The sequence below is a fragment of the Bos mutus genome, chromosome 22 (genome assembly GCF_027580195.1).
Source record: "Bos mutus isolate GX-2022 chromosome 22, NWIPB_WYAK_1.1, whole genome shotgun sequence".
NCBI classification, from domain to species: domain Eukaryota; kingdom Metazoa; phylum Chordata; class Mammalia; order Artiodactyla; family Bovidae; genus Bos; species Bos mutus.
In genome coordinates this window covers 52,678,378-52,705,916 of record NC_091638.1, presented here as the reverse complement: position 1 = coordinate 52,705,916, position 27,539 = coordinate 52,678,378, and the positions used below count along the sequence as shown (strand labels likewise).

Here is a 27,539-nt window from a genome sequence, read left to right as displayed (position 1 = left end):
GAGGAGTGGAGCGGGGCCGCGCGCCTGCGCCACCGCCCGGAGGGCAGGGGGCCCCGCCGTGCCAGGCCCCGCACTTACGGATCAGCTCAGCGATGGCCCTCTGGGTCCGCTTCTCCAGCTTCTCCAGTTTCTTGGCTACGTCTCTCTTGAGGTCCCTGGAGCAGGGAGGCAGGAGGAGGCGGAGGCTGAAGGCTGGCCCAGTGCGGCCCTGGGGCTCCCTCACCTCCAACAGCCCCTCTGGCATTAGGAACCACGGTGGTGTGCCTCCTCTCTCTCCCTTTCTGCATCCTCCAAAACCCAGCAGCAGCTGCCCTTTGCAGCCCCAGGGAGGCAGGGGCTAGCACCACAGCCCGCCCAACCCAGGGGGCCGAGCCGAGGCGCGCAGGCCAGATGGCCCCCAGGGCCCCCTCCCGGTCTGCTCCCCTTGGTCACCGCCAGGGAGTGACGCGCCCCGGCCCGCGGGGGGGTCCTGCTCCTCCTCTGGCCCCAGTTCCCCTCACCCCCAGGAACTTCCACAAGCACACACACAGCTTCTTCCCCCTGGTTCGGGGTTTCCGAGGACATACGCCCCATCCTTTGTCTTGTCTAATTAGAACACCTTCAGCTGGTGCCCACTTGACACAGAACTGCAAGCGAGAAGGGTGGGGGACGGGTGCCTCTGGCCCAAGGTGAACACCTGGCCCTCTCTCATCCTCTGTCTCAGCCCAGTCACAGGGGCGCCAGGACAGTGAAGATTCCCATTTCAGAGAAGAGGGAACCAGGATCGAAGGGGGACAGGCTAGCTGGTGGCGGAAGTGGGGCAGAAGCCTACATCTGCCCTTCCTGCCATCTTGCCTCCACCCTCCGGCTCCCTGAGGACAAGGGTCAGCCTTGTTCAGATGGAGCTCTCTGAGGCGCAGTGGGCCCTCATCCTTTCGGAAGGGACATTTTGGAGGGGACTGCTGAACCCCCTCTGCCTGAGCCACTCCCCACCCTCAGGTGTCCTGCCCCGCCACGTCCCTCATTCTCCACTTACATCCTTCTCAGCACATACGTCAGACTGCAATTATACCCCAGGGCTGTCTGTCTCCACTGCCTGCCTCCTGCTGCGAGCCCATGCCCGGCACCAAGAACACCCGGTCAGTCTGCACTGGTCCCACACGGGCAACACTCACCAATCCGGCTTCCGGGGCGCGAGGTTGGCCAGGTCCTGGGAGGGAGCAGACACATGTCAGTGCTGGAGGGGCTCAGGAGAAGACGGGGATAGAAGTAGGAAAAGGGGAGGAAAGGGGGGAGCGAGAGGGCTGAGGGGAAGCAGGGAGGTAGAAAGGGAAGAGAGAAGTGAGGAGAAGGAAGGGTGAGTGAGGAGAGCGGGTGGGGAGGAGAAAAGGACCCGCGGAAGCAGCAGAGGACAGGGCCACCCCCAGCACTCACCACTTCCTCGATGACCGGCTCTGGCTTGGCGGCCTCCAGCTGCTCCTTCACCTTCTCTTCCACTAGAGGGCGCAAGACACCAACGGATGCCGGTCGGAAACCAGCCACCACTCCCCGATGTGGCCAACTGCAGCCGGCAGCCGCAGGTCGCCAGGGGGTCTGCGCTTTCTTACCCCTGCCTCTCCCCTCAGCCCCTAACTCCCTAGAGGCAAAGACCTTGCCAAGACAGCTCTGGAGGATTAGATTTGTGCTCTCAGGGCCCAAGGAGATGGGGAAGAAGACTGCAGGGGTGGGGTGGGGTGGGGTGTGGCTGAGTAGCTAACACTTTATTCTTTTATAGGATAAATGTACTTAAAATTAAAAACCAAAGAATAAAAACCGAGCCAGAGTCAGGGATCTGCATCATAAGAAGCACCCAGCACCCTCCGTGTGGATGGCTGTGGACAGGCCACAGCTGGCCAGATGCTCCCCATCCAGGCGTGACTGGGCCAGGCCCCTCAGCCCACCAGCGAGGACACCTCTCCCCACCGTCTGTGCCCCAGTGCTGCCACTCCCAGAGCTGGGCAGGTGTCTGCCTGCCCAGTGCTCTCCAGGAACCTGGACAGTCAGCCCCTCTTCAGGGTCTCTCTGACCCTCCAAGGGCCCACAGGACCCTCCTCCTGTTCCTGCCGTCCAAGGGCCCAGGGCCACGTCCACCTCCCAGCTCAGAGAGTCCTCTGAGGGACCTTCCCTTGGTCCTGCAAGGCAGGGTGTGAGCGGGGCGAAGCAGGCGTGACAGGCCGCTTCAGTGCCCTGACCGCTTCTATTTGTCCATCCGCTGTGATGGTGATGGAGGGTCCCAGAGGCCCAGCTTCCAGCCCGGGCACTGCCAGTTACTCTCCAGGAGAGGGTGATGCCTGCCAAGGAGGAGGCGGCTGACAGGGCCACAGAGCCTACCTACCTGCGACTGGCTTGGCCTGGGGCACCCTCCTCTTCTTGAGGTCCTCATCCTCTGGGACGTAGTTCCGCAGCCTGAGTTCCCTAAAGGGCAGTGAGGACAAGCATAGAGGAAGTAAAGCGCGCGCGGGACACAGTCTCGTTCATCTCTTACACTTGCAGGCTGGCGCGAGATGAGGCACAGGAGCCGGTCACTTCCTGACTTTGCTCTCTCTGCAGATGACCTGGGACAGGCGGACAGCACGGGGATAGAAGCATCTCTGAGCCTCAGCCCCTCATCTTCCCGGTAGCAGCCAGGCTGCGTGCTCTCCCAAAGCCACACCTGCAGTGGAGGTTCTCGAACAGAGCTGGGGCCAGGGGCACGCGGAGAGCACTCACTTTGTCTCTCCAGCATATTCTACTTGACAGTTGTGGCAACTGAGGGTCAGAGAGTTTGCACCAGTTTTAGAGGGTCACACAGCAGTGGCTGCAGCATGAGACAAGGCAAGCTATGACTCCAAGCGAGGACCAGAGCTCTTGGGCTGAGTTACTCCTAAAAGAGAAACCAGCGGTCACCCACTGGTTCCCCAAGCCTGCCTCCCACTCACAGCCTTCGTGTCCCGGAGCCTCAGACACATGTGGCAAGGGTGTGGCACACTGGGAGTGGCCAGCCAAGGCTGAGGGAACAGGCATGGCAATGTGCGAGGGCAGGAAAGCCACAATCCGCCTGGACAGCCATAAGTTCACACACCTCACTCCTGCACAAGGGCTTGAAAATCAAGCAGGGCGGACCCCACGACCTCTATGACGGGGGAGCAGCCACGAGGAGCCAGAATCGCACGGGGATTGGCCACCCACCGTGGTCGGTTGTTTTCCTTGCATCTTCTTGGGCAGGGCGGGCTGTACCAAGTGGAGGCCTCCCTGGCTCAGCAGCTCATCAAATGCCAAGCTCCACACACAGCAGCCCACATAGAGGCCAGGTCCTCAGCTAACTCCACAGGGCAGCAAAGAGAGAGAGGTCCTGGGAGCTGCTGCTTAATAAAAGCAAGAGAGACACTGGGACAGATCCCACGCCTTGGGGGAGGCAGAAGTGCCCCCCACCCGCCAGCCTGTCAGCCAGATGGGACTAGATGTGGGTCCTTCTTCCCCACAAGCTCTTCTGAGCCCTCTCTGCACTGCTGGCCCCTCGGAAGTCCTCGGAACATTTCCCCAACAGAAGGCCTCCTGCAGTCTCTCATCTAGGGGACCCTGTGTCTGTGCCAGGGAAATGTGGCTGATTTCTCCAGCTGCGGCACAGGCAAGCTCAAGTGAAGGAGTCCACAAGGTGTGTGTGGCTACACAAGTCAGCGAGGGGCACGGTCTCAACTCGGGGCTTTTGTGAGCCTCACCTGCCCTCTGCCAGGGCCCCCATGGCCTGCAGTCCTGGGGCTTGGCTAAACCCCCATGTCCCGGGGCCATACCAGCTGGGCTGGTGTGGAAGAAGCCTGCTGCCCACTCCCACGGTCTGCCTTCTCTATGAAGCAGGGACGCTGCCCTGAACCCCATCCCCTAATGCCTGCCTCAGGCCAGGAGGTAAATGCCAGGTCACTGAAGCACCGGCGGGGAAAGTGGGGCAGGATCGCTAATGCTGACTTTCATTTATAACAGGGTGGGGAGAAAAGCGGAACAGAAACTGGGCATGGGAAGAAACCTGCAGGGATTAGTGAGAATGAAAAAACACCCTGCCACTCTCAGAAACCGGCTCCAGGGGCCTGGGCCCTGAGATGAGGGGAGAGAGGAGAGTCCAGTGGAAGCTGAGCCCTGAGATCACAGCACCCACACCCTAGCACCCCTTGGCTGGCATGAAGGGGACACAGCAGGGGAGGGGGGCGCCAGTGGCAACAGGCAAGAGCGGCATCAGCCAGTGGGCTGGCCGCTCAGCGACCACTGCCCCCAGCAGCCGAGCCGCCCGCCGTCCCTGTCCTCCCCTAGAGCTGAGCGCTGGTCATGCGGTCAAGAACCTGGGTCCCAGTCTCTGTGGGACTACCCCATCCTGAACTCAGATTTCCACACTTGTAAACAAGGAGGCCTGCTGGGTGTGTCGAGCTCTGTGGAGTGCGGTTCAAGCCCTGATTCACTCAGCTGAGAGCTAATGAGGAGACTGACCCACACTGATGTCCAATTAACTGCTCCTCCCGCCCCACCCCGATTACTGCCAAATGGCAAAAGTCTCTGGACAGAGTTCACGGGGCACTTGGTGCTGCTCTAGGGTCTAGCCTTTCTAACAAAGGACCAAGGTTGAATTCCCTCCTTCTGCAACTTAAAAAAAAAAGGGGGGGGTGCGGAATTCACTCTTCTGGAGGCCACTAGAGGCACACGCTGGTTCTGCTACTCCAATGTCATGTTTTTAGAAATTTTTTTTAACCCCCATTTTAGAATGAAGTAGCTGCTCAGGGGAGGGGGTGAAAAAAGCCCCGTTCTGCCAACACCATGAAAGTGAAAGAGTGGAAGCCACTTAGTTGTGTCCGACTCTTTGCGACCCCAGGGACTGTAGCCCGCCAGGCTCCTATGTCCATGGGATTTTCCAGAGAATGCTGAGGGTAGCTGTTCCCTTCTTTGGGGGATCTTCCCAACCCAGGGATCGAACCTGAGTCTCCCTCATTGTAGGCAAATTCTTTACCATCTGAGGCACCAGCCTGGGCCCAAATCCCAGCTCTGATGCTTCTGAGACAGGACGGGCAGGCTCATGCTTTCACTGGCCTCCACGTGAAAATCAAGGATTTCATTTCTCTTGAGGCTGTAGATGATATAGACTGTGGACATCAACCCTGAACAGAGTGGTGCTCTGCAGAGCAGGGGTCAAATCTCACAGGGGTATCCCACTGCTGCCCTGGAAGCCCCCTCCCAAACCCTGAGTGCTCTCTGACTGTTAGGATGAGATGAAGGCAGACTGTCCCGAAGGCAGATGGGAAGGAACAGCCCAGCAGACACACGTACAGCCTACAGAGGCTTCTCGAAATACTGCCCACGCAGGTGGCAAGTGGCCCACAGCGTGGCAGGGATTTGCCTGTCACACACCAAGTGGCAGGGCGGGCCAGCGGCTGAGGCCAGCCAGGATACAGCCTCCTATGTGCCTCCCTAGCGAGTCCTGGAGCGGGAGTGGCGCGACTCAGGGGCTGTGGGTGGGGGCCGCTCTGATCCGCACTGCTACATTGCTACATCGCTCAGTGGAGCAATGTCTGCTGAATCAAGCTTGCGTCACCGGTCTGTGAGACACTCTGGTACACAGCCACCATCCTGGGGACCCAACTGACAGACGGGAGAAGGCCTGGCACTGGCCAGCCTAAAGGGCTCGGGCACTGGGCCAGAGCTGGGCCGGGCCTCAGCTGGGGTGGGACCTTTCTCCACATGGAAGTTGCAGAACCGGTTTTCCATCCCCACGAAGGAAGGTGAGTGGCCTAGTTCCTTCTGTGGTACATGACGCTCACCCAGGGTGAACCGCCGTCCCCGAGCGGTGACTGCTCTGGCTGGGTGCTGACCACGATCTTAAGCCAGGGGCTGTGGGGGCTGAGGGTTTGGGGCTGGCTTGTTCAGACACTTAACAGGACACGCTTCCCTGCCCCGTGCCCAACAGAGTGTGCAACGCCACCCGTTCCCTCCCACCTGGCTGGGTGGCCATGACTGTTGGCCACAAGCCCTACCCTCGACATACCTCCACGGCACACACCAACCGACGTGCCATCAGGAGGAAGTGACTGAGGGCTTATGAAAAACACAAGCAACTGACATGAGTGTCCCTTTCTGAGGCCAGGTTTCCAGGGCTGCGGGATCACCTCTCCTCTAGGCGGCAGGCAGTGGGGCTGTGTTAGAGGTGGGCCATGAGGGAAGGAGGGCTGGGAGAGGAAAGACCCAGCCCAGAGGAGAAGCGGGGGTCCTCCTGGGGGTGGGAACATGTCTTTCCTTCACACAGCACCTGGTCGGCCTTTGGGGAACTGACTCTCACTAAATGGGGATTTGGTTGTAGGGGAATGGGGCAGGATTTATCCTGAAGAGAGTAAGAAAAAAAAAATGTTTTTAAGGTATTCTGAGCTATAGATTCCATGTAATACAAATGGAAACTCTAGCAAACTTTTTATTTATATTAGCTTATCATTATTTTTAATAAGTAGGCAACAATAGACACATACGCTTAGATGATGACGACATTCTGAAATTTTGAGAGGAACTGACAGGAGACAGTGTGCCCCTCCCACCGCCTCTGAAATACCCACAGGCGGGGCCACTAAGGACTGGGTTAAGATAACAGGGAGGGCACCACATCCAGAAAGCCCCCTCTTCCTCTCCCGCTTTCCACAGCGTGCCACTGTCCCCCTCGGTCACGATTTACTCTGTCATCTTCAGCAAGCTTTTAAAACAGATATTAAGCTGACTCTAAAATTTATAAGGAAAGCCAAAGGAACTAAAACAGCCATGATTCCAAAAAGGTCTCTGTGGACAGATGGGCCAGAGGACGGGCAGAGAGCAAGGTGGGTGACTCCCCAGCAAGGTTGGTGAGGGGTGAGGTACCAGGGTGCCTGCCTCTAGTCCTACTGGACTTTCCCATTTCCTCAGCCACCACCCCTGACCCTGCACTGTATCTGGGTAGATGACCAAATCTGAGACATGACTCAGGCTCCAGCCAGCAATCAAAAACCTGAGGACAAACCCAGGGGAAACCAAAGGGTCTCTCAGCAGTTTCCACAGAAAGGCGGAAACTGCAGGCACCCACCGCCAAGCCCTTGAGCCTGCGGTCACTTGGCAAATAAAAGCGACGACCTGGCCTTCGTCTCTGTCACCGGTGCGGGCTGCACAACGTGCTGGGGGGCTGAGCCACAACGAGAAACCACAGAGCCCGGAGCTGGGGTGACCAGGGTCCCTGCACCAGCGTGGAGCATCACCAGCCTCCTCAGCGCAGGGCCGTCACCATCTCTGAAAACAAGTGAGGTGGCGAGAGCCCCAGGGCCTCCGTGGGGATGGTGTGAACACACTTTGCAAACTGTGGAGTCACAGCACGCAGACACACATCACCCCTGTGGGCTTGAAAAGGCCCCATCTCATCTGAGGTCAGCGCCTGAACACAGAGGCGCAGACGAGGCACCGGTCCCCGGAGAGGGCTCCACTCACCCTGGCGGAGGAGGCCAGGGCAGGCTGCAGCGTCGGGAAGTCGCCGGCCCAGTGGCCCCGTCCTGCTGCACCCCCTCAATGCACAGCTCACCGGGATAAGCTTTCTCAGGGCCTCGATAGCCAGTACCAGGGACTTCCCTGGTGGTCCAGCGGCGGAGACTCCGCACTCCCAACGCAGGGGGCCCGGGGTTCAATCCCTGGTCATGGAGCTCTAGAACCCATATACCGCAAGTAGGACCCAGTGCAGCCCAATAAGCAAATATTAAGGAAAAAAAAAAAGCTCCAGTCCTCACAGGGAGCAGGAACCCAGGCTGATGGCTGAAGCAGAGCTAGACACACCAGGGAGAGTCTGGACCTGATTCTGGGGTTGCTGTAGAACCATGTCACCCCAAGTATTTTAGAAGAGAGTGAGGAGACATAATGTGAGGGGTCTGGTGGCTGAGAGTCAGATAGCCAGTGAGGGCAAGGGTGCAGAAAAGGTTCCAACAGGAGGACCATCCTGTCTGAACAAAGTGGCCATGGGGTGGAGAGGCAGCAACAGGACAGATGTGGACGGGACGATGCTGGGACGATGTGGAAACCAACAGGTACGGGAAGAGAGCTGAGTGCGAGGCGTTACCTGTGCTTCTCGCCTTCCTCCTCCCCTTCTCTGAGCTGCTTGGTGTTTGGCTCCCCGTCTTCCTTGTCCTGCAAAGGAAGGGAGAGAAACCACTGCTCAGATGAACACCCCTCCTTCCAGTCCACACCACCCAGGCAACTAACGGAGAACAGGACGGCCTGGCGAGGACCAGCCTGGGGTTCCAGCCAAGCACACGCCTGATGTAGCTGACAGGCACAGTGCTGGAGCCGCCCTTCCACCCCTTGGCTCCCCCAGCAGAATTTAAAGCCCCTGACCCCAGCCCAGGCCCAGACCCAGGGAGCCCTCAGATCGCATGCGCTGGAAGAGCTGGAAGGTCATGGGTGCTGAGAGATGATGCCGGTCAGGGTCGAGGAGGGCCCACGCTGGCAGGCCACCAGCCACCCTCATGGGTCTGGACGGAGCCACCCTCATGGGTCTGGATGGAGCCACCCTCAGGAGTCGGGAGGGACAGAGCGAAGACGAGTCACCAGGAGCCAGGGCAGGACAAAAGCTCAGGCCTCCTGAAACCCCTCCAGGCCAGAGGCTTCTCCAGAGATACCTATTTGGCTCACTGCAAGAGAAGTATCACTCAAGTTAGGACCAGGCTTGTACAAGTTCATTCTTGCAATGTATTAAGGGGGGCAGAGGGGAGGGGAATTGGTTTGAACTTTCTATGGGAACAATTTCTTCTAAATCTGGTTCTTTAAAAAAAAAAACAAAAAACGTATTTATTTGGCTGTGACGAGTCTTAGTTGCAGCACGTGGGATTTTCCATCTTCGCCGTGGCATGCATGTGAACTCTTGGTTGCAGCATGTAGGATCTAGTTCTCTGATTGGGGGTTGAACCTGGCCCCCTGCCTTGGGAGCGTGGAGTCTCAGCCATGGGACCACCAGGGAAATCCCTAAATCTGGTTCTTTTCTCTTCCTTGGCACGCCTGGACTTCCTTCCCCCACACCACCATCCTCCCCAGCCTCTCTGGAGGTCTAGAGAAGCCACGTTCATCTCAACCCCGACGGAGTACGCTTGCTCTCCAGGTACGCCGAGAGCACGGCAGAAAGTCACCCTGTGCTGTTTCCACTCCTTCCTTACCACGAGACCACGGCCGCTGGATCAGACCTGCCCGCAGACAAGTGAACACGGAGCATGCTCTCGCATACGTGGGCCCCCGCCCCCAGTGCCTGTCCTGAGAGGCCCTGGGACACAGCCCTGTCGGGGGTCTCCCTGCACGCCAGGGCTGGCCCTTCAGAGGGAGTCCCTGTGCCCCTGATTACCAGCCATGACCTGCCTTTGACTCTCTGGAGCATGTTTCGAGGAGACGATCGGAAGCTCCTGCCACGGGGAACCTGCTGCCAGGGAGATAAGAACATACAAAGTCTAAGTAAAACAGCTGCTCGTGTCACCTCTCCTAGAGGTTTGTTTATGCTACTGACACGGCCTCCCTGAGGGTGGCACTCACATTATGAGTCACTTCCTGCCAGTGTTTGTCATGGAGACCCTGGGAGCCACCAACCCCGGCTGGGAGGTCTGGCCCAGAGAAAGTTTTCTGTGATGTGAACAGGGCAAGATGCTGACCTGGCTCTCAACCCGGGTGGCTCAGTCTCCTGGGGAGGAGGTGGCAGGAATGAATGACAGCAGCTACCTGAGTGAGGTCAACATGGGTTTGTGGGGTGGGTGGGTGGGGGGGCTTCCTACCTTCCTACTGAGGGGTGGGCAGAATGCAGGTGTCATAGGATGGGGAGATAGGAGCAGGAAGGGCGTTCCCAGAGAGGAGCAAGCTTGAGCAAAGAGCGGGTGTGGTCTGAAGAACACACAGGTGGTTGGAGCACATACACACAGGTGAGGTTGTCAAGGTTGGGGCGGGGGGGCGGTCACATAGGGCTCTGGCCAGGGTTCTTAGGCAACGGGAGCCAGAGGAGACCGCGGGAACTACAGGCGGAAGGACCAGGGGCCTTTCCCAGAAGCCTGCTGATGAGGCTGGGAAGGGAGGCACAGAGGCAGAGGCAGATTTGGTGATGGCCAAAGAGATGGGAGAGCAGAGTATAAACTCTTAACTAAAACAGAAGTCAGGGTTCCCCATGTGGCTTCCCACCTGTGGACACCCCTCCCTGACAAATGCTAGTGATTACACAAGCCAGCGGAGCCTGGCGGCCGACAGTCTAAAGGGCTGCAAAGAGTCGGACGTGACTGAAAGAAGAACACACGCACACAAGCCAGAAGCCAGGACATTCAAACTCCTTCCTAGCTGCAGCCAATGGACTCCCAGATGGCCAGCGGGCCTGCCTCAGGGGACGAGGTGATGGACACACACACACCCGACAGCAAGGACAGAGGAGAGAACAGCAAAGGCCCAGCTTGCCCCTCAAGGGGGCTGGTGGGCAAGCCCCCAGCAAGACCTCTTTCCCTGCGGGCTCTGCTAACCTGGGCCAGCTCGGGGCAAAGGGTGGGGGCTGTGGGAACAGCCTTTGGGAGCCAGTCCTTTGCAAATCCCATGCCCGTTTCCCAGCCCCCGAGCAAGAACAAACTCAGCAGTGTGTCTGTCACCACCCTCCCCGGGTCCCGGAGACGCTCAAGTGTCTCGGCAAAGGCCAAGTTACTCATTAATAAGTGAGAAAACACCCAACGATCTAAATGACATTTACAGAAAACGCCCCGCAGTCCGGTGGGCGGCTGCGGCAGCGGTGCAGGCTGCAGAGGTCAAGGAAGCCCCCTGTAGTCGGGAGAGCAGGGTCTGTGTGAGAGCAGGGGCTCAGGAATGGTACCCACGTGTGTGTGGGGGGTGGGAGCGGGTGAACAAGTGAGCAGGCCACATGAAGGTGCGCTGCAGTCGCCGTTCAAGGCAACTCGGGTAGCACGGTGAGCGTCCATGAGAAGGGTGTGGCTTGGGGAGACCCTGGCCTGGCTCACAACGCTCACACTGCTAGGCAGGGTGATAGGAGGCACTGAGCAGCCTCATGGTCCACCCAGCCCGAGAGACTCTTGAAGACCCTCAGATCTGAAGGATTCAGGACCGCCGCCTTTTAAGCCCTCAATTCAACCCACGGGGGAAGCTGCCAAGTGGCCCTCAGGGAAAGGAAAGACTGGCTCGGGGTCACAGAACGTGTCAGCGCTGGCTGTGGGTCTGGGTCGAGGTCTTCCTGAGCCCAGCCCTGCATTCCTGCCAAGGAGATGGGAGAGGCACTTACTTTCTAAAAACAGCTCTGGCCTCGGTCTCTTCTGCCACGCTCCCCCCGTGGATCAGACCTGGCCTTGTGAGATCAGACCAGTCACAGCCAGCTGGGCCAACGTCCACACCCTGGAGGACACCCAAGGGTGTGCAGGCAGAAGGCCCGAGGTGCACGGCGTCCCAGGGGATCTGGAGACTCCTCACCGCCCCCCAGACCCTTAAATCCAACTCACTGCCTAGCCCCTCCAACACACACCTTCCCCAAACCCCACCCTTTCCCCTTCTTCCAACCCCATGTTCTACCCCGCGCCCATGGTCCCCACCGCAGCCAAGCCCACAGCTACACCCCCTCTGCTTTGGAGAACACCACGGCCTGCTGCGTTCTCTCCTTGTCTTTCTAATCCCCCTCCCCTACCTCTCTCTGCACCTTGTCCATCCACATGGATGGAGCGTGTGCTCTTCTGAAAGCTCTCATTGGTCCCCATACCCTCCGGACAAGCTCCGGACTACAGCATCCCCCTCGCAGCCTCCCCAGGCCCAGCCCACTGCCCGTAGCCCGTCCGCACTGGCCTCATCCACACACTGGACCCTTCGTCTCAAGTCCTGTCCATTCTGATAACCCCAAAGACGGCCCACCTGGCCAGTCTAGACACCAGCTCAAAGGCCACCTTCTCAAGGCCACCTTCTGAGGTGACTGGGCTCTGTCACCCCTCTGGGCCCAGGACACAGGCCTGTGGTCATTCCTACTCATCATCGGCCCCCCTTCCTCAAGTCCCTCTTGGTGGGGGGGTGTCTCCTGGACTCCCTCCAGGCATAGCCTAGAGCCGGGACTAGATCACCTTCATGAACTCTTTGCCAACTTTACCAACTCTTCAACTCTCCTCACCAACTCCAGAAGAGCCAAATTCTTACAACACCAGTGGCTCAGGGCAGGGAAGTCCTGGCCTGGCCCGGGGTCCTCCCCACAGCCCACCTGTCCGTTCCTGGAGGTGCCTCACATTTCTGACCCCAGCCCAGGCTTCCACACGAGAGCCCCATCCCTGCTCTCACCCTCCTCACAGCCCATAGGAGGAAGGCGCCGCGGAGGCAGGACTTCAGGGGTTCTCAAAAACAGGCCTGCCCCAAACGGAGCCTGACTAACCTGTTTCATAACGCTTGAAATCCTTTTGCCAGAAACAACACTTTTACAAATAAAATTAGTCTTGTGCAAGATTGGTGTTATTTTTTCTTTACACATATGATAAGAACTCATCTTGGCCTGAAGTTTTCCTTTGTGAGGTTTTAGGTAAGAGGCTCATTAGATTTCCTTTTTCTTCTTGAGTCAATCTTATTACATAGTGTCTATCAAGGAAATTTCCATTTATACTGAAATTACTGGCCAAAGTCACTTATAATATCCTCTTATTATCCTTTTAATGTCTGCAGGATCTATGGTGATATCCACTGATACTGATAATTTGCATTTTTTCTCTTTCCTTATTAGACCAGCTAGAGATTTATCAATTTGGGGATACGTTCAGACTTGGTGCTTTGGTGGGGGGTTGTTCTTAATTTGGGGGCCATCCCTGATTGAGGGACTAAAATCCCATATGGCATGTGGTGCAGATAAATTTAAAAGAGAGAAAGAAACTAGGCTCCAAACCTTAGTCCCCTAGGAAGAGGGGAAAGTGGCCCTGGTTTGAGCCGTTCCAGCCCCGACTTGGCCCAGGATGGGGAAAAGTCACAGAGAGACGGGCTCAGATGCCAGGATTGGGGAGCAGAAGGGGACTGACAACGTGGAGGGTGAATGGGCATGTTCCACTGCACCACCCTGCCACACATCTTCAGAGCCAGGGCACCTTGGGGGAAGGCACAGGGACTTCCTGTCAGGGGCAGCTGCAGCAGAAGCTGTGTGCCAAGGGCACTTGAGGGTAGGGCAGTCACCCAGAGTCTGACTCATCCTGCGGAGCCAGTGATAAGAGCCACCATGCCTGGACATAGACGCTGCACAGCGCTCTACTGCCCAGAGATGGGGAATGGAGTGGGCAGGAGGGTCCGAGCCTCGTGGGCAGTGATATTCGTGGGCTGTACGGGCCCTGACTCTGCGCCCTGGCACTCAGCCTGCTGCTAGGACCACCTGGCCTGTGTGCCCACTGTCTGCCCAGGAGACAGGGAGATCCCTGAAGGCAGATGCTTGTCTTACCCTTGGGCCTGACACCGCCTACAGAAGGCACAGCTCATGGCCTTGATTTCACCTTGCTGTGTGACCTTGGGCAAGTCATTCAACCTCTCTGGTCTGGATTTTCTCATCTATGAAGTGTGATGATCACACCAACATCATGGCCCTGTTATAAGAAAGAAATGATCAGGGAAGAAAGAGGAAGGCCTGCAGCTTGGGTGACAAGACAGCAGACCCTGAGGGCAGGAAGGGCTGCGGAGAAGCCACAGGCCCAGACTGCCGGCACCTGCGGAGGCCATGAGGACTGTTCACTTTCACTGTCTCCACCAGGCATTCTCTGCAGTCCCCAGAGCATTAAAATGTCTGCTTCACAAACACATCAGAAGGCATGTCAGACAATGGGCATGGGGGGGACAGATCTCCTGTTCCCCTTGGTTCAGGCTCCACCAGGAATCAGAGGTCAGCAGGGGAGGGTGGGGACTAACGGCCCCAGAGCCGCCCAAGCTTTTAAGGGTGCGGACATTCTCTAAAGGCTTGTGAGCGGAGAGAACAAAGCTACAGGGAGCGGAGGGCTGGGAGGACAGAAAGGGAGAGGGAGATAAGGCTGCTGATAAGAGCCCGGAACTAGGTCAGGGCCAGAGCGGGTGGGGTGGGGGGGAGACAGAACAAGGGGTGCCTGAAGCGGGAGGAGTCAGAGACGACTGAGGTCCTGACCAGGGGAGAATGAAGGTGCCTGAGACAAAAACGGTGCCAGGGCTGAGGGGACAAAGAGAAAGGGTGCGGTGGCTTTCAGGCTGTCCAGGGTTGAGGTCCGATGCCTGGACTCTGATGATGGTTGGCGCAGACATAGGCCGAGGTTCCAGCGCACAGCCTTGCCCTGGACGACCGCTGGCGTCCTGCATGTGGCAGAGAAGCATGGGGAGGTGGCCCCAAGCCAAGTCTGGTCCTATTCTGGTCACAAGTGCAAACGGGGAACTAGTCACGCTCAAAGGAGGCGGCATGTCCTCCAGCAGTCTGTTGTTATGGTTTAGTCGCCCAGCCGTGTCCAGCTCTCTGTGACCCCATGGCTGCAGCGCACCAGGCCTCCCTGTCCATCACCATCTCCCGGAATTTGCCCAAGTTGATGTTCATTGTATCGGGGATGCCGTCCAGCCTTCTCACCCTTTGACACCCTCTTCTTCTACCCTCAATCTTTCCCAGCATCAGGGACTTTTCTAATGAGTTATCTGTTCGCATCAGATGACCAAAACACTGGAGCTTCAGCTTCAGCATTAGTCCTTCCAGTGAATATTCAGGGCCGATTTCCTTTAGGATTGACTGGTTTGATCTCTGTGCTGTCCAAGGGACTTTTAGGAGCCTTTTCCAGCCCCACAGTTCAAAGGCATCAATTCTTTGGCGTTCTGCCTTCTTTACGGTCCACCTCTCACAACCATATATGACCACTGAGAAGACCATAGCCTTGACTACACAGACCTTTGTCCAGCAGTCTACCAGTCAAGAAATACTGACTGGCTCCCTTTTGCTAGGCACTCCACACTGGGTGCCAAGAAGGGAAAAAAAGAACCAGTAGGTACCGGCTGTTCGCAGCCAATGTGGGCACTCAGCCTGGGTCCATGGACAGGATTTCATGATCAGACACACACGCAGGCCCGCTGTGCAAAGGCTAATTGTTCCAGAGGAAGAATCCACAGCTCTTCAGATTCTCAGCGGGGTGGTGGCCCAGAGGAGGAAAGGAAAGGTCACAGGGGCTTCTTTGGGTGGCACCTGAGGTGTCTGAGGAGGCTTGCCAAAGGAAATACCACCTTTCTTTCTCTCTTGTTTTCTTTTTTTTGGGGGGCCCTGTGGCATTTGGGATCTTAGTTCCTGAACCAGGGATCGAACCCGTGTCCCCTGTGGTGTAAGTGTGGAATCTCAACCACTGGCCCATCAGGGAAGACCCCCACTTTCCTTGCACTTTAAAGGCTGAGTGGGACTGGGGCTGGGAGGAGGGCAGCAGAGGGGACGAGCACCCTGAGTGTGCAGAGGGTTAACAAGGACCCTCCCACGGCCCCACGGCCCCTGCAGGAAAGCCACTGGGACGAAACACTGAGGGCAGAGCAAAGACAAACCCCTCCTTTCCTTCACACACAGCCAGCCTGGACCAGTTCCCCTGCGCAGCGAGGCAAGGCTCCCAGCTCCTGCCCAGCCCCCCGGAGGATGGATGCACTGTGGTCTGCAGGAAGCCAGGCGGCAGGGCTGGACAGACCAGCGGTCGGAAAATCCCTCTCCATCACTTACTGCTGGTGAGACAGTGGGCACCTAAAGGACCTCTCTGAGCCTCCGCTAGAGGCTCTCCCCACTCTGCTAAAGTGGGGCTGGTGCTCTGTCCCAGGGTGTTTGAGGATTAAAGACACTACCTCGGGATCCGCCATCTGGGGCAGAACCCTACATGATACCCAGTGTGGGAGAGAACCGCTGGCATCCTGGGATGTCCTGAGCCCTGCCCTCCATCAGCGGTGGGGCCTGGAAAACCAGGCGTATCCTCTCCTTTCCTCGCCACCACCCGCTTCCCTGAGCCCTCGGTATCCTTTTCTGATAGTGCTTCTTTATTTTCTGCCAAGTTTCTGTAAGTGACCAACTGTTCATTTTGAAAATTGAGACTCAAATGAAGAATGGCCTGTCTGATTCCCTCAGGGGCCCCAGGCTGGGAGAGCAGACACCACATGTGTGAGGCTTCCCTACAGAAACTTCTTTCTGCATCCACCGCAGAGCTCCACGGCAGCTGGAAGACAGTTGGTAGGTTGCGGCACTTTCCCCCCCGGCTGTGGGCAGGCTGAAGGTTACACCCCTTTTTAACAGAAGGGCGTTCTTCCCAGGCAGGCCATCAAGTGATAACTGTCCCAGACGTTTGATTTTACCTTGATTTGCCTATTCGAGATTTTGCTTGTCATCTGTCTTCCTAGATTAAGCTACAAAAGGCTTGCCCATCACTGCTCCCCAGCACCTGACACATGGCAGCAGGTGACAATGGAGAACAAATGAATGGGCAACCTGGGGTGGGGGCAGGGAGAGGCAGGATGCACATGTTAATTCACCCCCTGACAGACAAGGCTCTCCTCCCCACGTGGTCTGGGCCACCAAACTGCACTCACGCACCAGGCATCACTATCCTTGCCTCCAAGGACGCAGGGTCTGAGGCCTGGTGACACCTAACACAGGTCTCTGTGCGTGTCGGACCCCAAGGTCTTTCCGTCAGTTTGAGACAGACAGACAACTGGAAGCCAGTTCCCTGATGCTACATACACGGTTCCTTCTACCAACACATCTGCTTGTTCACCCCTTAGCTGTCTGTCCTACCCTCCCCCTGTCAATTATCTGCACCTCTTCTTTCCTGGAGAATGAGGGCAAATAAACCCCAACCGTGCCCACTTCCTAAGAGAGTGGGAAGGATCGAATATAACAAGGTTCCACACAACATTAGAAGGCTTCCCAATAGCAGGTGAGCTCTGGGGAGGGCGGGACCCAGCTGTTCTTCACCTCTGTTCTACTGTATCTCCTAGCAGTCATAACAGGATGCCAAGCAACTGACTATTCAATGAATGGAAATAACATTATTTAATTCATCAGCATAAAAAATAGTAAGGTCAGCACTGCTTTCTCCTCTCACAGATAAGAAAGTTGGAGGCCTGGGGATGTTACTGTGAAGTAACTCGCCCGGAGTCCTGCTGCTCGGGCTTGCCGGCGCCCCAAGGGGAGGGTGGGCCTCCAGCCTCGGGGTCTCCACAGAACCTCGGCTCTGACCCTCCTTCCGCCCACCTCAAACACTCAGAGGGTCTCACTGGCGTCTAACGTCACTCCACCTCACATCATAGGGCTGACATCCCTTCCTGGTGTCATCTCTGGGAAACGCAACCAAACTACGAGGAGCCCCAGGTACGGCTGTTTCTGGGTCAGGAACTCCCGTCCCAGGAAAGCACCACGGAGACAGAAGGGCGACATACACAGAGGTGCTCCCCCTGTGTCTCTCGTGATATGGAGCAGTGGGGCCCGGAGGAGGCTGTGACCTGCGGGCGCAGGGAGGCAGGCCAGCGGCTCACGCCCCCCGCCAGTCGGTTACTGGAGTAGCCACCTGACCGGCATCACCGCGAGACAGGACAGGATGCAGGGGGCGTGGAGCCACACACGTGAGCGTGAGCGAAGCCATGGCGACACTGACGCGGGACGGTCACACAACAAGGCTGTGGGCAGTGCTTCCTCCGTTTCCTTTCCTTCTGTTGTCAAATGACTTACGAAATGACTTAAAGACATAAGCGACCGGAGGAGCCCAGCTGCCTGCCGCTCTGCCTGTGCTGGCCTGTGCTCTCACCCTGGACTCTCCTGACCTTCACCTGCCCCAGCGGGCCAGCAGGGAACCATAGGTAGCCCTCAGGCCCGACCCAGCCCGGTCAGGGTTTAATGACCTTTCTCAAGCCGAAAACAAAAACAAAAACCCCAGCACTGCTGGGGAGAGAGGAGGGCAGATGGAGGCCTGCACATACTGCGGCCCTAAGCGCCCAGGGACAGGGCCCGGCGGTCCAACCAGCAGCCAGGCTGCAGGCCGAGCGCCTCCAACCAGGCCAAACGTCTCCCTGTGAATAATCAGCCTGAAGATTTCAGTTACGAAGTTAACAGGTGGTGATCCGTGAGGTCACCCCACTCCCCTCCCTGGCCCCACCATTTCCCTTTTTTGGAGGGAGGGGGAAAACGCCTCCCCCGCCACAAAGCAGAACTCACAGCCCCCGGGACTTCCTCACCGTGCGAGGCTCACAGCTAAAGCCAGAGCAAGCGAATCCCAATGGCAAATGGTAAGGTCCCCGAAGGCCCCCTGCCTGGGGATGGGACAGCCACATGCGGCTCTGGGGGACTGGCCACAGGGGACAGTCAGAGTCATCAGGCCCAGCTGATCAGCTGTGGGGAATTGAACAGCCCCCTGGAACCCCATGGTGTCTGACCCTCTCCAGGTCGGCCAGGCTGGAGAACAAACAGCTTCTGCACTTGAACTCTGGCTGATGGGCGGGGCTCTGAAGTGGAGTCCTGGAGGGAGGCCCGAGGGTGCCTATCTCCTGTGTGTTCACCATCTTGGATTCCATGGAAACAGGGCCTGAAAACTGGGAGTGGCCCCTGAAATGACACTGTCCCACCTCCCCCAGACACCTAAGCACACATGCCCGTTCACACCAACGGTGGTGACCCCAAATGGTTCTCCCAACAGCCACCAACAGGACAAGATCAGGGCTCCTGTTACCAATGTCACGTGGCTGGCTTTTTACAAGCCTGTGACCCCCTAAAACGAGCAGCTCTTCATGCGCACAGCAGTCAAAGCAAGCCCACTCCATGACTGAGCAACAGACTCACTAGACTTCACACACCGTGAGGTTGATCTTGCTGGCATGGCTGCCGCCCGCAGACTTTTAAATAAGCCCCTGCTGCTGCTGCTAAGTCGCTTCAGTCGTGTCCGACTCTGTGCGACCCAGAGATGGCAGCCCACCAGGCTCCCCTGTCCCTGGGATTCTCCAGGCAAGAACACTGGAGTAGGCTGCCATTTCCTTCTCCAATGCATGAAAGTGAAAAGTGAAAGGGAAGTCACTCAGTCGTGTTAGACTCTTCACGACCCCATGGACTGTAGCCTACCAGGCTCCTCCGCCCATGGGATTTTCCAGGCAAGAGTACTGGAGTAGGGTGCCATCGCCTTCTCCCCTGAACTCCTCCCAAACTCCTGCTTTTCTTCCAGGAAAATCTCAGCCGAACCAACTCCCAGATCACGTGCCCGTTGAACTGCTTCAATTCGTCGTTCTGATGTTTATGTAGTGCCCCGAGTCCTGTAACCTGGCAGAGGTGACTAAGACATGACTTGCTGCCCTCAGGGAGCTGAGGGGCAGGTGAAAGAGGAAGCAGACAGGTGAATGGAGAGTTCCTGCAGAGCCGTGGGAATGCAGGGTGACTAACAGCTGGGCGGAAGATGAAATTCAAGCTGACCTGGAGGGACAGTCAGTCAAAGCAGAGCAGGTAGGGCAGCGCAGGGAGTGCCAGAGTTACTGGAAATAGTGGGCGTGTGAGGCTGGGCCCTGTGTCCGAGGGGCGGGCAGAGACCCCCATGGTGCCCTTGGAGGAGGAACAGGCAGGGAAAGGCCTGCCCCGGGGGCTACAGACTTCATCCACAAGCAGCGTGAAACCAGCGAGCAGTCGAGGACAGGCAGGGGGCAACAGTGTGATGGGGTGTTCATAAAGAACATTCGGGAAGGGCCAGAGAGGAAAGGGCAGCGGTCACTGGTTGAGGCCACGGGAAAAACAAGCCAGGAATGGGTTAAAAAGGCTGGCAGATGGCAGCTGCCCCCTGGGTGTGTCTGGAGGGACAGCCCCTGCCAGCCGCACGGTGCCAGGCTGTGCTCACACAGCTGCCCACGCTTCACCAGTGCACACGGGGCCTCTGGCCCCCACAGCCACCCCTGGGGTCAGGCATTATCATCCCATCCAGACGACGCCAACGAGGTTCAGAACAGCTAAGGAGCTTACTCAACAGTTCACAGCTAATAAAAGACAGGTCAGCTTTTAAACAGAGGTTTCTGATCGCAGCACGCCCCCAAAACTCTTTAAAATAAACAGCCTCAAGGCTTGGGAGTGCTTTCCGCACAGGAGCCACCGAAGGATCACCACGTCCATTACCGAGTGAGAAAAGTAACAAAGCCACCAACTCTAGGGCTGCAAAGACCTCAGGTCCAACAAGAACTACATCCAGAGGCCCAGGACACGCGTTCAATCAGAATCTTGCAGGGTAAGACCCAGGAATCTGCATGTTTCAAGGGCTGGCCCACTCTGGGGTCACGATTCCAGTGAATGGCCCCAGCTGAGGAGCCTCTGAGTCAGACCACATCCCTCCTCTCAAAGAGGATGACCAGTGGGGGGAAGTGACCTGTATGAGGCCACCCCAAGCTGCCTGAGGGCTTACTGTGGTCATCGGGGTGGCCTCTGCATCAGAGTAGACAGGATGAGAAGAAACAGAGAAATCTCTCATACAACATAAACACAGGCCACGAGAGACCCAGGCAGAGCGCAGCATGAGAAGGCCAAGAGCTGGGCTGGTCTAGACCTGGGGTCTCTTGATTTCAATCAGACTGGTATGTTGTCTATTTTATCACGTTGCCTGGAGCCACGCAAGAAGGTGACTGGAACTTGAATTCCCAGGTCATTCTATGGGCTGCCCAGTGCCCACCCACACCCTTCTCTTACTTGGGAAGGCTCCATGTGGAGTCCTGGGAGAGGACGAGCCAGCTTCACGCTCTAGAAGCTGAAAGTGCCCACTACTCGCTGTCCCAGCAGGGAGAGGGGCCAGCAAACAGACTTCTCTCTGGAAGTGTTGGCAGCAAGCAAGCTGCTGTGTCTAGACATTTGAGGGCAAGCCCTTTTCCTGTGAAACGCTGGGCTTCTTTCTGACTGCCTATCTCCAAGGTATGCTCTCTTTTCTTTAATGAACTAACCAGCCAGAACAGATTTCTGTTGCTTGCAATTAAGTACCCTGGCTTCATGTGACCACATATAAGAACAGCACAAGAACACATCATGAGCATCACTTTAAGCACTCCAAGTTTCTTAAATACCCTGACTCATCTGATCCACAGGGAAGCCCTGGATACAAGCCAGGCAAAGGTCCTGAGGCCCAGTTTGCAAATGGAGCAGCTGGGCTCGGAATGTAAAGTGTTCTGTGGATGTGTTTCCAGAATCCCACCAGGTCCACCACAAAGGCCGACGGCAGATGCAGGCAAGCCAAAGGTCGCACCTGGGTTCCTCTCACTATCCCACTATCCCTCCATCCCAAACTGGAGGTGAGCTTGAAATGTGCAGGGCCCCCACCCTGGCACCCCGGTTCAAACAGCAAATTCTTGACAAGTCAACTCCCAGGCTAGTCAGGTTTACAGAGCAACAAAGTGCGCTGAAGCTCCTAGGAGACTAGAAGCTATTTTAACCTCTGATCAGCTGCTTCTCAGAGTGTCACAGTCTGAGAAGTACAGGGAAGACAGCTGTCTCCTCTCTGGTGTGATCTCCAAGTGATAAAGTCCTCATTAAAACCAAATTTAAACTACAAGCCAGAAGTGGCACATTTATTTGTGGGGGAAAAAATTGCTTGAACAAGGTCTTTCGGTTTTCACCTACACATATTTCCTCTGGAAGCAAAGCAGTTTTTCTTTTAACCATGTGCTGGGCTGAAAGGTTGAGAAGCTGAACCGCACAAGGAAGCAGAGCTGTGGGACTCCTCTGAGTTCGTGGGCCTCTCTGAGCAGCACTTTCCAAAAGTGCAGAGGGGTGTTAAATGAGGGAGCGTCTGTGACGTGCGGAGCTCTCTGCTGTGGCCACACCATGAACAGTAGGCGCCGACCACGATGATGATGACGGCGACGCCGGACGCTCTCACCTGCATCCTGAGCACGAGGCCCCTGAAATTCCATCACCCAAGTGAGGCCTGCTCCCTTCACCCCATCGCTGAAAAGGGGCACATGACTGACCCCACACGCACGCCTCTCCCCTCCCCTCCCTTCATCCCGAGGAGAACCTAGGCTTTGCCCTTGAGCTGACCACGGTTTAGAAGGGCAGCTCCATCATGCGTGCAGGGGATGTGAGTCCAGGTCAGAAAAGCCAGCCGCAGTGTGCGGGGTTGCTGGGGCAGGGGCTTCCACAGGCGGTCTCCCTGAAGTCAGACACCTTCCCACCGGCCTATTTTGCTCCAACCCCACCCTCCTTCTCCCAAGGCTCCAGACAGCCAGCCCCTCACACCCCTCCTCAAGGGTTTTTGCAGCACCTCCACCAGGTCAGAGTTAGGCCGCCTGGAGCACAAAGCCCAAATGAAGATGTGACCCACAGGCCAGTCAATAACATACAGGAGATTCACAGTGGGTCCAGGACTCCCTCCTCCACACTCCCTCCTCCTCACCCCTCCTGCGAGCCCACACAGCTCTCTTGGGGCACCCCCCAACACACACTCCGGCCCTAGGACAGTGCACGCCAGTCAGCAGGATTGCAACCGGTGTGCACAGGTCCATCGCCCCACTGGGCCCAGCCTCGCTGAAATTGGCCCCCATCACAGGCCCAGCACACAGCCGGCATTCCTCAGCAGGAGTGAGGCGAGGGCTCGGAAACTTGCTGCTCACCCCAGAGAGCCTGGCTCGCAAGGACTCCTGGACCCAGGGCAGGAAGGCTCTGTCAGCGGAGAACTGCCTCTCCAGCTGTCACACTCACACACACACACACACACACACACACACTTCTTTTTTAGCATTCAGATCGCCCTGCCAGACCCTGTGTGCAGCCCTGCCCTGAACACGAGGAGAGGTGGGTTGGTTGGAGGGAGACGGAGTGCTGTCCTTGAAAGGACAGCCACTCGCACTTTCTCTAGACAGAGCAACTCTTGAGAGCCTGGAGTCAATATAGCCCTGGAGTGTAGATTTTACTCCCCACTGGGAGTCGTTACCATAGCAACTGTTTCTCCTCTAGGAATTCTTTCCAGAGTACAAGCTGTTGCTTCCTTCCACAACAAAACCGGGGAGAAGCCAGGCCGCCCAGGAGTGAGGGAAGGGCCCTGGAGGAAGCAGGGCCAGCCGTGACCCCCAGCCACAGCGAGCTCCACCACGGGGTCTCCCATATCTCTGCGGGGGCTTAGAAGCTAGACACGCGAGTCCTCCCAGCTGTTCAGGGTTGTGTGTGCTGGGGGGAGGGCAGTGTTGAGGGCGTGGGGCATGGGGTGTGGGGCGTGTGTGCTTTGGGGAATTATGGGATGCGTACAGGGGTGGGATGAGGGGACTGAGGGTTGGGAGTACAGGAGGTGTGGGCGTAGTGTGGCGGGTTGCTGTTTGGGGTGTGTGGGGAGGTGTGGGGTGCAATGATGCAAGGGAGTCCACGGGGGTGGGAGGTTTGGGGGTATACTGTTGTGTGTATGTGGAGGTGAGTTGGGGTATCTGGGGGGGTGGGAAAATATGAGGGTGTGTTTTGGGGGGAGGTATTCTTCAGTATCCCAGGATGAAACATGGGGCATATCTTCTCCTGAAACAAGAACACAGAGGGAAAAGGGGGAAAGAGATGCACTGGGAAAATGGGACTGACGCACACACATTACTGCTGTGCTGTGCTTAGTCTCTCAGTCACGTCCAACCCTGCGACCCCATGGACTGCAGCCCGCCAGGCTCCTCTGACCATGGGGATTCTCCAGGCAAGAATACTGGAGTGGGTTGCCATGCTCTCCTCCAGGGCACCTTCCAGACCCAGGGATTGAACCCAGGTCTCCCGCACTGCAGGCGGATTTTTACCGTCTGAGCCAGCAGGGAAGCCCAAGCATACTGGAGTGAGTAGCTTATCCCTTTTCCAGGAGATCTTTCCGACCCAGGAATTGAACGGGGGTCTCCTGCATTGCAAGTGGGGTTCTTTACCAGCTGAGCTACCAGAGAAACCCATACACATTACTACTATATATAAAATAGGTAACTAATAAGGACCTACTCTATAGCACAGGAACTCCACTCAATACTCTGTAATGGGCTATATGGGAGAAGGATCTAAAAAAGGGTGGACATATGTCTATGCATAACTGATCTTCTTTGCTGTACACTTGAAACTAACACAACATTATAAATTAACTAGACTCCAACAAACAAATTTTTTAAAATAATAATAATAGCACAGATCGCATTTCAATCCTGGATTACAATACTTAGTACCACAGAGCAACCACATCTTGCTCCAAGGGTCAGCAGGCGTGAATGGAAAACACAAAGCCCAAGTTTAGACAACTGACCTAGAAGCAACTGTTCGAGGCAACTCGTATTTCTAGTCAGAACAGCCCCTAGTTGCTCCAGAGTATGGACAGAGTGGATGGAGTCTAAGTGGCTTTGGGGAGCCAGTTGACAGGCCCCCGCCCTCCTCATGAGTCCGAAATAAGTCCCTTTTTGTGCACAAAGCCAACAGGCTCAGAGTTATGGGACACAGAACGCGCAAGACAACTGCCCAGGCCATGAAATGTCTAAATCCTTGTCAAAATAAATCTGAGTTGTCCCTGCTCCAAGGAGCTGCCTATCTCTTGGGGGGCTGGCATGAACTGGGACTCAGTAACATTTAAAGCAAAAAAAAATCACTACTACTATTATTATAATAATTACCACTACTCTCAGATGCTGCGGGGGAATTCCCTAGTGGTCCAGAAGCTAAGACTCTGCTCCCAGTGCAGGAGGCCTGGGTCTGATCCCTGGTCAGGAAACCAGATCCCACATGTCACAACTAAAGAGCACACGTTCTGCATCTAAGACCTGGCACAGCCACATAAATAAATATTAAAAAAAAAAGAAGTTGCGGGAGATTAGCAGTATGTCTTATCAAGGACACTGCATGCCAACCATTCAGAGAAAAATAGTCTTCTTTCTAAAAAAATAAATAGTGCTGAGTCACTGATATCCATATGGGGAGAAAATCTTGACATCTACTTTAAACCACATAAAAATAAATTTCAGATGGATCAGCAATTTAAAGGTGATAAAACTAAATCTAAATCAATAAATCTAAAACAATAAAACTTTTAGAATACAACACAAGGGGATATCAACATGACCCAGAGTATGCAGCCATTTCCTAAATGGGCCACGAAGCATTAGCAGAAAAAATGGATAAACGGGCCTATGTTAAATGAAGAATTTCTCTTCATCAAAGAATGTGATTAAAAGCAAGAAAAGTCAAGATCCAGAGAGACAGCTATAGTACATATACAGAACAAAAGACCCGCTCAGGACTGGAATAAAGAACTCTCCAAAATCAATAGGAAAAAGTGCCAGGCAACCCAATGGATGGCATCATCGATTCAATGGACATGAGTGTGAGCAAACTCTGGGAGACAGTGAAGAACAGGGAAGCCTGGTATGCTGCAGTCCATAGGGTCGCAAAGACTTGGACACAACTAAGCAACTGAACAACAGCCCAATAAAAGGCATAAACAGGCACTTCCCATAAACATAAGAAAAGATACAGAATTTTATTAGGAAGAAAATGCAAATTTAAACCACAAGGGGATACCCCTACACTTCCATCAGCAAGGCTAACGTGAAAAAGACTAACCATACCAAGTACTGGAAAGAACTCTCATACACTGCTGGTGGGAGTATAAAACGGTGTAGGCACTTTGGAAAACTGTTGAGTAAGTGATAGTCGCTCAGCTGTGTCCGACTCTTTGGGACCCCATGGGCTATAGCCTGCCAGGCTCCTTTGTCCATGGAATTCTCCAGGCAAGAATACTGGAGTGGGTTGCCATTTCCTTCTCCAGGGGATCCTCCTGACCCAGGGATCGCACACAGGTCTCCTGCACTGCAGACAGATTCCTTACTATCTGAGCCATCAGGGAAGCCTACTATTAAGAGACATTTCTAAGTATAAAGACAAGTCAAGTTGAAAATTATCAGCAGATACATGTTTGACTTTATCTTATAATCTATAGATAATACATTAAAATGTGTAATGAATCCATACACCTTTTCCAAAGGAATACCTGAGACAGAAGTAGCAATAAAGTTATACACTGTTAGGCAGTATCTAACCCCCTCTGCTGTCTAAGCTCGGTACCCAGGGGATCTTGTCTAGGGCTTCGAATCCTCCTACACAAGAATCTCTCAGCAGAGCAGATGCCTGCCTAACAGTCTCTCTCCACTTAGGTGTCTAATAGTCATCTCTGAACTAAAGTGGCCTAAACTGGACTCCTGATTTCCTCCGCAAGACCACTCTCCCGTGGACTTATCTCAGGAACAAGGGCCCGTACCCACCCCTTACCCGCCCCTCCCATGGAAGCCCCTGGAGGCAGGGAGGCAGTCTTATTCACAGGTTAGATCCCCAGGGTCTGACAAACAGCTGGTACTCAATAAATACTTGTTGGGTGGCTGGCTGCAGAGTTTCTGCAGTGAGGAAGGGCTCCAGGAAAAGGAGTGTTCCACTTCCTTTTGTCAAGGGGGGATGTCCAGGGAGTGATCCGGGATTTCCAGATAAATACCGTATCAGAATCATCTGGGGAACTTCAAAAATGCTCAGATTTCTAGCCACTATCCTAAGATCCCGACAGGAGGTTTCGGATGGAGCCAGGAAGAAACTGCAAGTTGTGTCCCCAGGTGATCCTGGGGCACCAGTAGGTGTGAAGACCTCTGACTGATTCAACACCTTTATTTGACAAATGAACAAGTCAGGGCCCTCTGAGGGGATGACTCAATCCAAGGTTTCAATACTGGTTCATCAACAGGTGTCTGTGTGGGGAGCCCAAACCTCCCACCCACGAGGTTCTCCCTTTCACTGGCCTCTAAGACCTCAGGGTCCGAGCAGAGGTGGGGAAGTGAAGATTGGTCCTTAGGATGAACGGGTACTGCACACCTCATTGAGGGTGCAGCTCTGCAAATTCACTTTTTCTTTTTTTGGTTAATCTAAACCTTCTGCACTAAAAATGAATTCTATTGATACCTTCAAGGAATTAGGGCTGGGCTGAGTAGTCAGGGGACCAGGAGGATGTCCTCTTTGCTTCCGCTGGAAACAGGGTGGGCTCTACCCACTGTCACCCAGCAAAGAGGGCTGGAGGACCACCTGAACTCCCGCTTCCAGGAGGGCAGTAGAGACAGGACAGACGCCCACACTGGTAGAAGGCCCGTGTGCAAGACTTTAAGATGGACTCTTTTGGACCCCTTCTCTGTGCTCCTGGCTACGGACAAGGTCTGGATCTTACAGACAGAGGTAGGGAGGTCTAGAGCTTTAAAGATTTGCTCTCATCCGAAAGAGGTTATGAGTGGAGCTGAGATTTGAACCGGACAGTCTCCACACACAGAGCACATGCTCTCTGCTGTGTCTTGTGGATCCCTCCAGGCAACCTGGTGGCAATTTCTGTACGTGATGGGAAGGTGACCTCTTCTTCGGGGGTGAGGAGTGGAGAGGGACACAGAGCCAGAGCTTAAGGGACCACCCGGGACTGACAACATGACAAAGCAGACATGAGAGGTCCCTACAGCCCCAGGTCTCCTGACCTATTAAATAGGGAGTAATCAACATCTATCTTAAAGGACTGCTTCAGGAATGAACAAGTCATGAGACCCTATAAGCGGTCATGTAAATGTTG

General features: G+C 55.5%; 1 protein-coding gene across 1 annotated transcript in view; it reads right to left on the bottom strand.

The window, feature by feature from the left end:
* The window catches only part of CCDC12 (coiled-coil domain containing 12), a 38,672-nt gene that overhangs the window by 2,622 nt on the left and 8,511 nt on the right, over positions 1–27,539 (bottom strand). Inside the window, exons 2-6 of the mRNA XM_005910741.2 lie at positions 8,090–8,157; positions 2,354–2,433; positions 1,414–1,475; positions 1,155–1,189; positions 79–155 (exon numbers count right to left, since the gene is read on the bottom strand). Coding sequence (XP_005910803.1) covers positions 79–155; positions 1,155–1,189; positions 1,414–1,475; positions 2,354–2,433; positions 8,090–8,157 — 322 coding nt within the window. The remainder of the gene's footprint in view (positions 1–78; positions 156–1,154; positions 1,190–1,413; positions 1,476–2,353; positions 2,434–8,089; positions 8,158–27,539) is intronic.